General features: G+C 39.2%; 1 protein-coding gene across 2 annotated transcripts in view; it reads left to right on the forward strand.

Moving 5' to 3' along the window:
* Positions 1-14,247, forward strand: part of phtf2 (putative homeodomain transcription factor 2) — a 36,374-nt gene extending 22,127 nt beyond the window's left edge. Inside the window, exons 4-21 of one of the 2 annotated variants that reach the window (XM_014992582.2) lie at positions 1,056-1,112; positions 4,506-4,575; positions 4,660-4,818; positions 6,162-6,327; positions 7,693-7,854; positions 9,044-9,272; positions 9,361-9,507; positions 9,593-9,749; positions 9,826-9,896; positions 10,383-10,511; positions 10,593-10,678; positions 10,757-10,949; positions 11,027-11,158; positions 11,242-11,328; positions 11,425-11,580; positions 11,654-11,749; positions 11,835-11,960; positions 12,890-14,247. In XM_014992582.2, coding sequence (XP_014848068.1) covers positions 1,056-1,112; positions 4,506-4,575; positions 4,660-4,818; positions 6,162-6,327; positions 7,693-7,854; positions 9,044-9,272; positions 9,361-9,507; positions 9,593-9,749; positions 9,826-9,896; positions 10,383-10,511; positions 10,593-10,678; positions 10,757-10,949; positions 11,027-11,158; positions 11,242-11,328; positions 11,425-11,580; positions 11,654-11,749; positions 11,835-11,960; positions 12,890-12,910 — 2,244 coding nt within the window. In that variant the 3' untranslated portion in view covers positions 12,911-14,247. The remainder of the gene's footprint in view (positions 1-1,055; positions 1,113-4,505; positions 4,576-4,659; positions 4,819-6,161; positions 6,328-7,692; positions 7,855-9,043; positions 9,273-9,360; positions 9,508-9,592; positions 9,750-9,825; positions 9,897-10,382; positions 10,512-10,592; positions 10,679-10,756; positions 10,950-11,026; positions 11,159-11,241; positions 11,329-11,424; positions 11,581-11,653; positions 11,750-11,834; positions 11,961-12,889) is intronic. The other variant, XM_088003078.1, reaches the window with a different exon arrangement.
* Positions 14,248-16,377: the final 2,130 nt, after the last annotated feature.

Raw genomic sequence — 16,377 nt, forward strand, 5'->3', positions numbered from 1 at the left:
CTGAAGATGTGCGTCAACATTTCCTCAGAAATTAACAAGGCTGCACCATAATAGGTGGAAACGTGCAATTTATGATACTGGTTTGATTTATAAAAAAAAGACAAAAGTATAGACCCGGGATAATGAGTGGCATCTCCAGCTATTTGAAGAAGGAAATAAGATTTTACTGAGAGAGTCTGATTATATGTGGCCAATCATAAATACCAGGTTTTAGCAGAAAGGTGGAGGTTCAGACTGTGGTCAAGCAGCTGATTAATGAATACCACTTAGAGCTGCAGTTTCCCTTTGGCCACTGAAGATTCAAAGTACAAAAAATGAGTAACGAGTACAGCTGTTTAGTGTTTTTTTTTGGTGACATTAAGTTAAGTCACCACTTTTTTGGTTTCTTTTTTTTAAATTTTGCGATAAGTTGACATCTGATTTACTCATATTCACATTTAGCCTATTGTAGTTTCAGTAGAGTCATCTGCTTACAGGCAAAACAAATTGATATATTTATAACATTTTAAGAATTTCCCAGAAAGCTAAAGATCAAAACCATCCAGGCTACTAGTTGAGCTGAATAGTATATGAATTACTAACTTATTAGAGGTTAGTTATCATTTGCACACGTTTCACTGCTGCCTGCATTCCTTAAATCATCTTGCAGTGCAACAATCCTGCATTAGATCCACTTTCTTTTCTCTGCTTCTGTTTCTTCGTGTACTTGTCCTTGACCCCCCTCTCGTCTTTCCATCAATCTTTAATGAGGACTCATTAATGATGCAGACTTTCCACTGGCGAGCTCAAAGCTTGACCCAGACTCCATGAATGGGAGACAAGCTCATTCGCATGAGTGCAGCGATCTGCTTAGGCGGTGTCATCCTACATCTCAGAAACACATTTTATACCAAACAGACGTTTATAGAAACTGCTAACCATTCCCTTTTTGTCATGAATCACTGAATCAGTGTGAGCAAAATGAAACGTGTGGAGCGTTGACAATGTTTTTGCTGTTTGGATGTTTAACACAGAGCGAGCTCTTTCTCATGACTTGTGCTTGCTTATCTTTGCAGATTGGAGCCTATGACCAGCAGATTTGGGAGAAATCGGTGGAGCAAAGAGAAATAAAGGTCTGATGCTTTTATGTTTGGACTATCTCACTCTTTATTTCCAGTTCGTCTTCTGTCATTCTTTGCCTTTTCTCAGTCTCCACTCATTTGTCTGGTTTTATTTCTCTGCTCTCTGACACCATGTCGCTGCACCATCAGTTCTTTTCCGCTGCCTTTCTTTTAACTCTTTCCTCTCTGGCCATTTCCTCCTCCGTCCATCCTTCCCTCCTCCTCTCTGCAGTTTATTTCTCTGGTGAGTACGCAGCAGGGCGTCCCGCTGTGCATGTCCTCTCACCCTCGCCGTAGAGCGTTAGTATGTGGTTGGTTTGACATCAGCTGCAGTGTTGCACACTAACCCAGCCTGCGTTCAGATTGATGAATTAAAAACGGCTGTAGCTGGAGTTGTCTGGGCGGGACCACGGCATGATGAGTCATGGAATCAGAGCGGCATCGAGTGAAGTTTTTTATTTTATTTTTTTGTTAAATGCCAAAGTCAACTGAAATGATTGACCTCAATAAAATGTTTTAGGTTCACACACTTCCTGTGCGATGAAAACTTTATTCTTGATTTTATTGAACTGGTTTGTGTCACCGCAGCAAAGTTTAACAATAATCAAACAGAGAGGACGGGTCGATGGTTATAGAGGAGAAGTGGGACGAATGATTTACCAGAATAGCAAGGTTTGAAATGATTCTGTCTGCTAATGTAAAAGCACATTTTATTTGTGCTGAAAATATTATTCTCTTTAATAACAGGAATATTGCTGTGTGTTTGTGTAATTAAAACTGGGTTATAGCAGAAGATCGTACCATGGTGTCAGATTAAAGGCCCAAACTGCAGAATAATGAGGGAATGGTGTGTTGTGCATAAAAGTTCATCGCATTGCTGGGAGTCGGCTCCTCCTGTGGTGCCTTGCTAAATTATTTAACCACACTCCAACCACACACTTCATTGTGTTTTATCAAGGACCATGTGCTGCATTATTGGGTTTTGAAACGATGATGATAGATGGGTTTCAACATTTTGACCAATAAAAATCTGAAAAGTGTGGCATGCTTTGCTATTCAGCCCCCCTTGTTATAGCTGCTAGTCGTCTGGGATGTGAATCGAGTTTAACTCGTCATTGTCCTGCTGGAGAGGTTTTCTTTCAGAATTCATCTCCAACTCCGACCTCAGCCTGATGCTGCCACCACCCTGTTTCACCATGGTGATGATATTTGTGCTGTAATGTGCAGTTCCAGTTTTCCTCCACACTTTGGTCTCATCTGACCAGAGCGTCTTCTTCCAGATCAGGTTTTTGGAAACTAAAAGCTTTCTTAACACATTCCTCTAAATTCAGTTCAGTTCAATTCGAAAATACTTGAATACTGCCATATTTTTCTGGCTGGTTTACTAACTAGATGCCTGTGAAAGGCAATTTATTGTACAGAATTTTAGAAGTATTACAATAAAGGGGGGCTATACATGTGCCCTTTTATTAGATTTTCATTTAATTTCGCAATTATGGCCTCCTTTGTGGTCATTTGTTGCATAAAATCCCAGTAAAATTATGCCAGGAAGTATAAAAACGTCTGCAAGGCGCTATAGGTCAGTTGCGTAACTGCGGTGCTGCAGGACTTTATTCAGAATGAAATCATTTGTGGCGATGGTGTCTTCTCTTCTCTGAAAGCTGTCTTCTCTAAAACACAAAGACCTGAAGAGCCTCTCGCATGGCTGCGTTTGACCTTGGCTCGGCTCTCTTAAAGGTCTCTGCAGCAGGCAGACTTTATCAGTCCTGCACCAGCGTTGTGTCCTTTTCACCCTTACCCAGGGGTAATTAAGCTGCTTACAGGCTAATAAAAACATGACTCATAAATCTGGAGAAGTTGTTTGATGTAACTTTACTGTAGCTCTATTTTTAGCACAATGCGTCTTCCAATATTGTTCCTGCAGTTTCCAAGCGATCCAACATTGACAAATGTTTAAAAATAAGTAAATATGTGCTGAGTTTGCTGTTAATTTTATTTGTGTTTGATTAAAATAAAACAAATAAGATTTTTAAAAAGTAAATGCCAGAATAGTTGATGCTCTAATTTGTGATGCAAATGCCAAAAGAACTCTTTATATCACTTGCAGCTATTATTGTCTGAAGAGAAGACATTTTATGATTTACACTTTTCAACCCAGAAGCCTCCTGCTGGTGAAATCAAAAATTACATTTGATCTTAATAGGTTTGAGCAAATAAAGCTAAAGGCAGATTTTATCAGTAAATGTAGAGTATTAGATTATTAATGACATGGAAAGCTAATGATTCTGACTTAATCAGTGTGGGAACATTTGCTTAAGGCTTTAAATAGCACAGAGCAACAGGTTTATCAAGGATGATGTTACAGTAAATCTCACAGGAAGTTATCGATCAGCTGCTGCCAGCTTTACACCCTGATTACTCTCCGCAAACAGTGTATTAGCTTGTTGGGTGGGCTGTTTTCAGATAAAGAGACCAGTATCTCATTGGTGACTGATAACAGGACGCGATAGGTTTGTGTAAATGTTAGCTGGACACTAATCACTAAACACTTTTCATTTCAATTATAAAAATTGATCTAGGGTGTTTGCCAAAAAATAAATGTATGTTGTCATGGAAAAAAAAAAGTTTTCAGTTAGTTTTATCTTTATACTTAAATGTTTCAGATCATCAAACAAATATAATGTCAGATTAAGACAACTTGTGTAAACAAAAAATACAAAACACTCAAAAAAAAAGAAAGAAAAGTTTTGGAAATGCCTAGTCAAAGTTTGGACTTAAATCCAATTAAATCCAACTTACACACGATGGCCTAATTTAATTTTAGAAACAAAGTCTGCAAACTAGAGTGTGGAAGAATTAATTGGTAGTCAGAATAAACCCTTGATACAAAGTTAACCGAGGGGAGTGATTAATTTCCACAAAGGGCCAGGTTGGGCTGAATTCCTGTCCCCCCCCCCATTTTTATATATAAAATACTTAAAAAACATTATTTATTCTGTTTACAAACTAGACTTTAAGCAGTATATTCAAATTCTACAATGTGTAAAGCTGCAGCCCAGCTTTTCATTGAATATGCGTGTATACACACTAACCAACTCGCTGCATCACAAGAGGAAGTGACGCACTGGTGCAGGAAGTTGAGAACAGGGGAGGCGTATTCCCAGGGCCCTGTCCAGCTCTGCAGCTGGCACACACACTGACAACTCGCTTTCAACGACCGAGACCTTTAGGAGCCATGAAAACCGCTGAGTAGAGCCGGTAGTTGCTGGGTATATAGATAAACCCTCTAGAAGTGAGTAGGTGAAGGTTAGAACCCGTTCTCGTTCCCCCAGTGAACACCTCAGTTTGAAGAGTTTGATTTCCATCTATGTGTGGCTTTAACTGCGTCTCTGTCTCCCCCTGCAGGGCTTGAGGAACAAGCCAAAGAAGACTGGACATCTCAAACCAGATCTGATAGATGTGGATTTAGTCAGAGGTGACGACAGAAACTGGAAACACTCGGTCACAGTGTTCTGTGCTTTGCTGACAGACAATGAGCTGAAACCCGTTTGGTTCTCAGGTTCGGCGTTTGCCAAGGCCAAGCCAGAGAGTCCGTGGACGTCCCTGACCAGGAAGGGCATCGTCAGAGTCGTCTTCTTCCCGTTCTTCTACCGATGGTGGATTCAGGTCACCTCCAAAGGCATTTTCCTTCTCCTGTTGGCTCTGTATCTGCTGCAAGGTAGGACTGACCTCATTTCTCTCTAACATGCTAAATTAAGGCCAATAGTGTAAATTGCACAGGGCTCAACAAACGTCTGCAGACGCCTGTGAGCAGTGTTGAAATTTAGGACCCAAAGTTAATGTCAGATATTAGCAAAACTCCTCTGGGCTGGGGTTGACTGACCTAAATTGAAACGGAGCAACACTCTGGCGGTTTATCAGGCAATCCCACCACCGTGGTGGTTCAGCATCACGGTACGGGGGAGTTTCTCACTCTGACCTCTGATCTCATTCTACGTCACAGAGCAGTTTACATTGTGTTACTTGAACATGATACCTCATGCAGAAGAAGAAATGTCCTTAAATGGATGCATCAACAAGGCAATGATGAGCAGCATCTTGATTCCAAACCAGAATAAACAGTAGAAAAAAATCCAACCTGATCACCTTTATTCAATAAAAACCTTTCAAGGTGATGCCAAAAATGCTTTATGAGGTAAAAGAAACTAATGCAGAGGAACTGGAGAGTGTAGTCTGATCATCCGGGATGGGAATATTTGCTTACAGCAGCCAGATTTCACTTCTTTTTTTAAACACTCTACTGATGTTTTGAACACAGACTTAGTTCTTTCGTCAGGTTTACAGTGTTTTAGTGTCTCCATCCAGCTACTAAGAATCACCAACCCAACACACCAACATGAAGGGTTTCCACCAAACTAGCCTGGACAAAGTACATTGTTTCCTCCCAAACATTATGCTCAGTTTAACTGTGACAACAAAAATAAACGGTATATGTTTATTTACTTAATGACCTGTTTCATCAGTACTTCCTGCAGGATTTTATTTGCAAGTATCTGATCAGCCAGATGCTGATTTAAAAATGTTCCTGCATGTTTTCTCATGTAGAAAAATCCCCCAAAAGGAAGGAAAGACACAAAGAAGGAAGGAAAGGATGAGTCAAGTTAGAAAGGAAGGATGCAAAGGATGAAGGGACAGGAAGGGAAGCGGGATAAAAGGGTACAAAGGAGGCTGGACAAGAGGACAAAAGTAGCAAATTAAAGAAGAATGAAGATGGGGAAAGGGAATAAATCTAAAAAAATATATATTTTCCTTGCTTATCCAGACATTTAAAACAATCAAATTAAATTTCACACTTCTGAAGTGTGTTTATAACCCTTCATTAACTTTAGAGTCCTGTTTTTGATGGAGGCATTTCTAGCTGCCAATTTTGATGAATGGGCTTCAAGTTCAAACTAATACACGTGGACCGTTGGATGGGCTTTTACTGCCCTGATGGAGATGATTGTGACCGAAGACGGATCTGGACCAGACTAATCGTTGTTTGTCCCCGGTTCTCCTCAGTGGCAGCAGCCGCCCTGTATGTGTCCATCTCTCAGCCTCATGGGATCCCAGTCACCGAGGTGTTCGGAGCCATCTGGCTCATGTTGCTGCTGGGAACCGTCCACTGTCAGATCGTCTCCACCAGGACCCCCAAACCCACCTCCAGCAGCGGGGGGAAGAGACGCAGGTGAGCTGCTGAAGGGATGTGGCGACAGAAAGGATTTTAAATGAAATTAGAAGGAGAAAATGACAAATTTCAGCTGTAAGTCATATTTAATTTATCAGTAAAGTGACGTAGAGACACCTGTATCTGATAGAGGTTAAAAACATGAATCTTGACTTGTAGTGGTGTGCTTGTTTGCTGTGTTTGGAGTGTTTCCAGTTTGTTGGCTTCATGCTCATCGGCATGCTGCTGCCAGTTTTCCGACCCCAGAAGAAAACTGATCCTCTGTTTTAGAAAAGAGTTTGGGGGATAAAACATCTGTCTGTCTTTAGAGGTTTTTAATTCACTTGAAGGACAGCCAGAGGGGATCAGAGCAGAATATAATGAGATTTGAAGCCAGTTTCAGTTCAATTCATTAATACAAATGCATCTCAGTAAGTCAGAGTATCATTGAAAAGTTGATTTTTAGTAAATTTAAACATGTATAAATGCATTAGAGTGAAATATTTGAACTGTGTGCTTCAGTTAATTTAGATGATTGCAGTTTATAGCTGAAATAAAATCCAAAATTCAGTTTCCTGAGTAATAGAAGCACAAGATCAAATAAAAAAACTTATTTGTAGCCCATGTCTGCATAATCAGTGACTCGGGCCACAATTCACGCCTCGCACATCTCCTCCAAATATTAAAATGTCTTCACAATCCTCTCAAGGCTGCAATTTTCACTGTTAGTAGCGAAACGTTTCCTACTAGAGTTCTTCCTTCCACTCAACTTCCCAACAACATGCAGTGAAATAATTCTTTACGTCCTACCATCCTTGAGGATGTTGATTTTATGCACTTTTTGAGCTGCTTAGCCTGGGGATTTTCTTGACTATAAAACTAGCAGAAATATAACCGTGTTATTTAACTAAATGAGTTTAACTCTTCAATGATATCCTTATTTACTGACATGTTACTGTTAAACCTTCAAGCAGGGACTCTTTATAGAGGAAACATTAACAGTAAATCACACCTTTCCTTTTCTCCTATCAGTGATCATAACAATTATCTTGACTTTAAAATGAGAAAATCATATTTCTAGATCTGTTCAACATTTTCTTTGACCCGAGTGGTTTTTTTTAGGAATAGTTTGTTGAAAGGGTTAATTCTGCAACAGTAGAGAAAATAAGCATTTAAAACTTCATCTATCCACTTTTATGATGCTTTGTCTTAAAGAGTTCATTAAAATATCTACTTTTGCAGAATAACACCAATGTGAAGGTTTTATTTTATTTTATTTTTAATGATTTAAATCCCGTCTCAGCCTTATCCTGAAGACTTTCCCGTCTCTGGCCTCTTGGTTTTCTCTAAGTCTCTTCTCTAATCTCCATTCTTTCCAAACCAAAGGAAGTTGAGGAAGGCCTCTCAGATGGAGGTGCATAGGGAAGGAGACGGGTCTAGCACTACCGATAACACACAGGAGGGGGCGCCACATTCTCACTCAGCCAGCACCACATACAGCCTGGGCGCTTTCTTCCAAGATTTCTGGCATGATATCTGTAAAGCTGGGTGTGTATTTCCATTCTCCTGGTTCCTGTGATGAGACGATGCAGAGAGACAAGGCTGCGCTTTCAGGAAAAGAAGAAAAAATATATCTGGTTTAATTTATTCACACAAAATGCACTTTATTAAAATGTGAAATTTGGCAGTAATGTGTAAAGTTTAAGCTGAATAAGAGCCAGCCTTGCCTCAGACTTTACTGTGCTTCCTCAGCTGCAACATCCTTCACTGTCTCCTTTAACCTTTCTGAGAAATTAAGTCTCAATTCAGCTGATCTGAAACCAAAGTTTCTATTTTTTATTTCTATTTTATTGAGGAGCTGAAGGATTTTGCAGCTAATTTTGTTGTGGTTAATCTGCTGATTACGGTTGTGTTTAAACGAAGCATGCTTCCTCCCTTCCATGATTTCCCTCTAATCAGATTTCAGTCTTGGGTTATTTTATGCATCAGTGTCATTTCATCTTCATCTAGTGAAAAGAAACTTGAACATCTCACTTGATTTTCTTATTAAAGGGCATACAACATAAATTTTTTAAAATGCAAAGAATTGTAAGAAGAAAAATATGAGCTTTAGGCATTTATAACAGCTTCCCAAGCTTTTTGAATGTTTTAGAACGTCAAAAGTAACTGGAAATATGCGCTACAATAATGTAAAAGTCGGAACATCCTGTCATGTGACTCGATCTCACTGAATTTATAAACGGCTTTTTCCACAAGAAACATGAAAGTCACTTTATACTAAAACATGTGGTGGATGGAAGACGACTTCACTTGGCTCAGGCACAAAGGAAAAAAGAGCATTTTCTTACCTGATAAATCTCTATGCTGACAAATAGCTTAATAGTCTCACTGTTTTGTAATATCTTTACCATAAAATGTCATCTCATCCTCACATAATAGTGATTTATCTGGTTTAGGGAGCTTTACTCGAGATGGGAGAAAATTATTTCATGATTTTAGCATTTTTGGCTATAAAAGGTTATATGCTCTTTAATAATTCACTTACCTAGTCACACATTCCCAAAACCAATATTTAACAAGTTTGCTACAATTTAACTTGTCCATATTTGCAGCATGTGGACTCATCTCCAGTTCAGTATAAACACATGTATTGTTGACGTTGTGTTTAATGCATCCTATAAAGACCGAATGACGGCCGATCTGCTGACTCTGGCCACTCGCCTCCTTTCCTCTGTAGATGTAAGAAGTCCAAGCTGTCCATCGATAAATCGACAGAGACTGATAACGGCTACGTGTCTCTGGATGGCCGGGTGACCAACCGCAGCAGCGAGGAGGGGCTTCAGCTGCCAGAGCAGAGATGTGACCCACTGACCCGGCCAGACGAGGCGTGCTGGACCCCTCACATCCAGCCCTCACACTCTCACGCAGCGCCCAGCTCAGGGCTGCTCATGGCAGGCGGCAATAAGGTAATGACTCAGAAATTCACTCGACTTTGTTAGTTTTACAAAGCAATCAGGGAACATTTCCCACTACTTTATTTGTTTGGCTTTTAAGGAGCCTGCATCTGATGAAGCTTCTAGCGAGGAGGATCCCGAGGCGTCCTACAGCGCCCTCCGCAGGGCGTCCGAGAGAAAGAACAGCGACTGCACACTCAGAAACCGCAAAAACACACATCTTTACAAGAAACACTACGCTGTGGAGGCAAGCCACGCAGTCTGATTAAAAGGAAAAAAACCACGCAGAATCTGCTTCTTAAGAATCACAACTCTTTGTTTTTGCCTTTCAGGACGTTCCCAAATCCGGCACCAGCTGCAGCTCCAGGTGTTCCAGCATGAGAACCCAGGACTCTGAGAGCACTCGGCATGAGTCGGAGACAGAGGACCTGATGTGGGAGGACTTCCTGCACTGCGCAGAATGCAGGTCGTCCTGCACCTCAGAGACAGGTGGGACGGTTCAAACATTCAGGGGAAACTATAGGCTCCAGCATGATGGTTTATTCTGTGATTGTTGTTTTTGCAGAGGGTGAAGGAGGAGGGGCATCCGTATGTCCTCCATCTAAGAAGGAATACAGAGACGACCCTTTCCATCAGGTGTGAAAGATATTTACAGCTCAGCTTGTTGAATTTTATGCCTTTTTTCTGATGTTTTTTAAGAATTTGGCATTTTAACCCTTATTTAGGAGGATGGGAAGATCAGCATAGTAGAAATCTGGTCTGTTATTTCTTTTAGATACTGAGCTTTTTATATTTAATAGAATAAGAAATGACTTCCAGAAACTACACTCTTTTTCCAATCTGTGTTCTTTCTCTCACCAAGCATTGAACATGTTTGATCCTTTATATTTACACTCCCTACAGACTAAACCTTAAGTTGGTCAGGACTCTTTTCTTTTTACATATATGCTTGGATGTAACTCTTTAAACAGCCAACAATGAACTTAGATGATGCCTGCTGCACCAGTCAATAGTCTTTCCAGTGACTGTGTGTAGGCCACAACAAAACATTGTGTATAAAGTGGGTAATATTTACATTTTCTGAGTTTTGTCTAAGTCATTGGTGGTTTGTTTTTGCTGCAGAGTCATATTCCCTGGTTGCACAGCTCCAATCCCGGCCTGGAGAGGGTGAGCGCCATCGTTTGGGAGGGAAACGAGTGCAAGAAGGCCGACATGTCCGTCCTGGAGATCAGTGGAATGATCATGAACAGAGTGAGCGGCACTTTGAGTATCTGTGGGAGGAGATTAACGTTTTATTGAGTCAACCGCGCCGACACTGCTCTCTGTGTTCAGGTGAACCTCTACAGTCCTGGTATTGGCTACCAGGTCTTTGGGAACCTGGTCTCAGTCACCCTAGGACTCACACCGTTTGTCTACAGGTACAGCAAACTCCAACGTTCCTAAAAATCATCTCAAGTTGGAAACGCTCCTCATTTCCACGTTTCCTCCCTCCACAGGTTGATCCAGTACTGTGACCTGGATCGGTTCACCACGCTGTCAGCCAATGAGATACTCTCTGTTGTTTTGGGGGGAGGCTCTGAATCTGATGCCTTGGTGATCACCATGGTGACGCTCAGCTTCCTGGTGCGCGTTTGCCTTATATGGCTCTTCTTCTTCCTGCTCAGCGTAGCAGAGAGGACCTACAAACAGGTAAGAGGATAAAATCCTGAATAATTTCCAATCAGACCCAGCAGGTGTTTGTAGCTCCTCTGATCTCCGGATTTCAGAGGCTGCTGTTCGCCAAGCTGTTCGGTCACCTGACGTCGGCCCGCAGAGCCAGGAAGTCTGAAGTCCCGCATTTTAGACTGAAGAAAGTTCAGAACATTAAGATGTGGCTGTCGCTGCGCTCCTACCTCAAGGTACACCACTTATATTAGCACATATTCATGATCTGACAGAGGTCTTATTGGAGGACGTGATACAAATCTGAATGAATTTGCAGAGACGAGGTCCTCAGCGCTCGGTGGACGTCATTGTGTCGTCTGCCTTTCTCCTCACTCTGTCAGTGGTCTTCATCTGCTGTGCCCAGGTGAGAAAATTAGACTTTAGACAAACTTAAGTTATAGAATAGGAGCCCAATTGCTGCAACAGCATCTCACCAACCTGCCTCTCCATCTTCCTCCAGCTTCTCCACGTCCACGAAACGTTCCTGGAGTATCACTATAACTGGGAGCTGGTGATCTGGTGCACCAGTTTGTCTCTGTTCCTGCTCAGGTTTGTCACCCTGGGCTCAGAAACCAGCAAGAAGTACAGCAACACCTCCATCCTGCTCACTGAACAGGTATAATGCAGACTGCAGACACAGCAGGGGGTTTTGTTCCCACAGTCGCGCTGACCCGTTCCGTCTCTCGTAGATCAACCTCTATCTAAAGATGGAGAAGAAGCCGAACAAGAAGGAGGAGCTGACGTTGGTCAATAACGTTCTGAAACTGGCTACCAAGCTACTCAAGGTGCCGACTCACTGCCTCATATCTCATCTTAGATCCAGACGGTTTGGATTTCTCACTCTGCCATTTGATTTTTCTCTCCGTCCAGGAGCTGGACACTCCGTTCAGGTTGTACGGTTTGACCATGAACCCTCTGCTCTACAACATCACCCAGGTCGTCATCCTGTCTGCTGTGTCAGGAGTCATTTCTGACTTACTAGGATTTAATCTCAAGGTAACAGACTTCTATTTCCAAAACTATTCTATATTGCAGGGTTTGTTTTTTATTTTGGTAAACTGGTGCTCCTTCAGCCAGGTCAGAGAAAAGAACCAAAACGTTCTTAGTGTCACCTTTAAAAAGATCCAGAGATTAAGTCAGAATAGATTTAGTTTGAGGGAGCTGCTTTTTGGTTTACTGAAGGTATTTTCTCAGCGGAGAACGAATAAAACTTTGTCACATAAATCTGGATAATCACCGTTTCCACAGCCAGAAAGCCAACTCTCTGACCTGTCCAGTTAATGTTTTATCTTGTAGAGCAGGGTTGCCCAAGTCCAGTCCTAGAGAGCTACCATCCTGCAACTTTCAGATGCATCCCTGCTTCAACACACCTGAATCAAATGAATGGCTCGTTACCAGGCCTCTGTAGAGCTGATCCCGGTCTGTTGGAGTAAAGATACTTCTAAAAGTTGCAGCATGGTAGCTCTGGAGGACTGGACTTGGGCACCCCTGTTGTAGAGGATACAGATTGATCAATTATCTTAGTGTTCTCCCAATCAACTTGGAACTGCAATGACCCACTTGGTTTCTGGTTCTTTCCTCGGATCCAGTTGTAAACATTTACATGCACACTTTTGTTTTTAAACGCATCCATTTTATTAGGGTTTGCATAATTAATATCACCTCAGATGTTTATTTGCCTGCACTACATTTAATGAGCTGCAGAGAAACCAGATTATTTGTAGACATCAAACCACGTCTGACAGGTTAACTGAACTCAGTTTTATCAAAACTGCACCTATTTGTTTAAAATAAACATATGTTTTCCCTGCAACTTATTTTACCAAAGATTAGTGCTTAAATCTGAACCTGTGTTTAATGTTAATAATAATGCCTGCATAGCCAATGATTTTGATGTCTAACCTGTTTCCTCCTCCTGTTCGCAGCTTTGGAAGATCAAATCATGACAATAAAGGGAAACTGCGTCTCAGTCTGGACATTTCAGTTTCCTGACCTTCAATGTTTCCACTTTGTGCAATTCAGATTATTTATTTACCCTCTCAGTGTTTGTACTTAAGTTTTGTTTTCATTCTACGTTGTACAACATTTGTGTTCTGTAACACAAGACAAAGCTATATCTGCCTTCTGGAAAACATGTTATGAACATAACTTATGTTCTCAGCTGCACGTTACTTTTTGTTTTTTAGCTCAAAGGCGCAAAACATGAAGGGGGTGACACTGTATCTATCTAATGCTGTTAATGGTTACATATCATTAGCAAACAGTTTAAACCCCACATGTAGACGTTACATGTTCATACCTGGTCACGGCGGTGGCGTTGTCTGGTGTAGCTGAGAAAATAGATCCGCGTCTTGTTCTCACCTGGCAGCACTGCAACAAACAATCATCGATTAAACCCAGATTGTTTCAGGCCTCAGCAGTATTTACAGCAATACATGTGTAGATTTAGCTTAGGACAAATAAAAACAGAGTGTATTCTAACAAGCAGCAAAACCTTCCTGACGTTTTAGTGTTTTGCATAATTTGTAGATAAACTTCAGCTGTTTCAGTCTCCTGAGCACTTTGAGGTTCTTGAACAGAGAGTTGGTTACATTTAAAAGATGCTGTTTTATCTTGTTCAGTGTTGATCAAAGGCATTTTTATATACTTCACTGGATTTCACGGATCTCTCAACAGGTCTGAGACAACGCATGTTAGTAACGTCTGTATGCAAATGAGAAATATGCACTTTAACATCAGATTTTATGGGGTAGAAAGTTACAAATGTTTTTGTGGTCACATTTCTATGTACCTCACTCGTGTTGGAAGTAAATGCTAGCTTGCATTTTCCTATTTTGACAATTCAAATCATTCTCTGAAGGAAAATCCTACATGGTACGTAAAGTTGTGATTAGGATGCTGACATAAAAGAAGCCTCAAAACAAGTTCGAGTTGTAAAGTTGCTAGCGTTATCACTTATGTCTAGAGAGCATTTGAGGAGGAAGACCAAAGCGCTTATTTAATTGTTTTTGTCTCTGCTGGGAAAAGAATGTATTTTTAGCATTACGCTTTAAAATTAATTTATTTCCCTTCAGAAATACTTTGAGTATTGTTTGGTTTTTATTGACATTTGTAATGGCTGTTTATTCTTTACGGTCTGAAAGCAGAGGCATGATTTATATGAAAGTGACTAAAGGTATCAGACTATGTTGTAATGCTCTTTCAGAAAGTCTGAATATTTAGCTTTTTTTGTGTGTCTGATGCCTTTTTTTTTTTTTTAGAAAAATAAAAAAATATTATTGAATTTTTGGCTCTGTTGTTTTTTATAAGTACTTTTTTCCAGCAGTGGGAAAAAGACTTTCTAAAGCAAGTCATGAAACCGATAGTTTAAAATCCTGAAAAGTTTATGGTGCAATCCAATCTGATTCTCAAGGTGAAGTAAAAAATATGTACATACAAATGATGTCTATTATGAAGCCAAAGGACAGGTTAGTATGGATCATTTGAGGAAATTTATGACAGCATGCTATACTGTACATCATTCTACACTTTCTTTTTAGCTCATTTTCAACATATGTATGTGTCATTAAAGGTAATTTTGCAACTCATCCTGTGGAAGGACATAAAAAATTACCTCAAACTAAACATAGTACACTGACAAATTTTTTCAAATTTTTACGTAATCATACTAAACTATGACTTTTTTTGCACCTTTTCAAGGTCATACTATACTATGACAAATTTTTGCACTTTTTTGAAGTCTTACTATATATGACAAATTTTTGCACTTTTTCAACGTCATACTATACTATGACTCTTTTTTGCATTTTCAATGTCATACTATACTATGACAAATTTTTGCACTTTTTGATGCCATACTATACTATGACCCTTTTTTGCACTTTTCAACATCATACTAAACTATGACAAATTTTTTCACATTTACGTCATCATACTACTATGACAAATTTTTGCACTTTTTTGAAGTCATACTATAGACTCTTTTTTGCACTTTTTTGAAGTCATACTATGACAAATTTTTGCACTTTTTGAAGTCATACTAAACTATGACTCTTTTTTGCACCTTTTCAAGGTCATACTATACACAAATTTTTGCAAATTTTTGAAGTCATACTATACTATAACAAATTTTTGCACTTTTTTGAAGTCTTACTATATATGACAAATTTTTGCACTTTTTGATGCCATACTATACTATGACCCTTTTTTGCACTTTTTCAACATCATACTAAACTATGACAAATTTTTTCACATTTACGTCATCATACTACTATGACAAATTTTTGCACTTTTTTGAAGTCATACTATAGACTCTTTTTTGCACTTTTTTGAAGTCATACTATACTATGACAAATTTTTGCACTTTTTGAAGTCATACTAAACTATGACTCTTTTTTGCACCTTTTCAAGGTCATACTATACACAAATTTTTGCAAATTTTTGAAGTCATACTATACTATAACAAATTTTTGCACTTTTTTGAAGTCTTACTATATATGACAAATTTTTGCACTTTTTGATGCCATACTATACTATGACCCTTTTTTGCACTTTTTCAACATCATACTAAACTATGACAAATTTTTTCACATTTACGTCATCATACTACTATGACAAATTTTTGCACTTTTTTGAAGTCATACTATAGACTCTTTTTTGCACTTTTTTGAAGTCATACTATACTATGACAAATTTTTGCACTTTTTGAAGTCATACTAAACTATGACTCTTTTTTGCACCTTTTCAAGGTCATACTATACACAAATTTTTGCAAATTTTTGAAGTCTTACTATATATGACAAATTTTTGCACTTTTTGATGCCATACTATACTATGACCCTTTTTTGCACTTTTTCAACATCATACTAAACTATGACAAATTTTTGCACTTTTTGAAGTCGTACTATACTATGACAAATTTTTGCACTTTTTGAAGACATACTATACTATGACAAATTTTTGCACTTTTTAAAGTCATACTATACTACAACTCTTTTTAGCACTTTTTTGAAGTCATACTATACTATGACTTTTTTGCACTTTTTTGAAGTCATACTATACTATGAGAAATTTTTGCATTTTTGATGCCATACTATGACCCTTTTTTGCACTTTTTTGATGCCATACTATACTATGACCCTTTTTTGCACTTTTTCAACATCATACTAAACTATGACAAATTTTTTGCACTTTTTTGAAGTCATACTATAGACTCTTTTTTGAAGCCATACTATACTATGACCCTTTTTTGCACTTTTTCAACATCATACTAAACTATGACAAATTTTTTCACATTTACGTCATCATACTATATACTATGACAAATTTTTGCACTTTTTTGAAGCCATACTATACTATGACAAATTTTTGCAAATTTTTGAAGTCATACTAACAAATTTTTGCACTTTTTTGA

Source organism: Poecilia mexicana, unplaced genomic scaffold, assembly GCF_051168715.1.
Source record: "Poecilia mexicana isolate PSO_F unplaced genomic scaffold, ASM5116871v1 scaffold_23, whole genome shotgun sequence".
In the NCBI taxonomy this organism is placed as follows: Eukaryota; Metazoa; Chordata; class Actinopteri; order Cyprinodontiformes; family Poeciliidae; genus Poecilia; species Poecilia mexicana.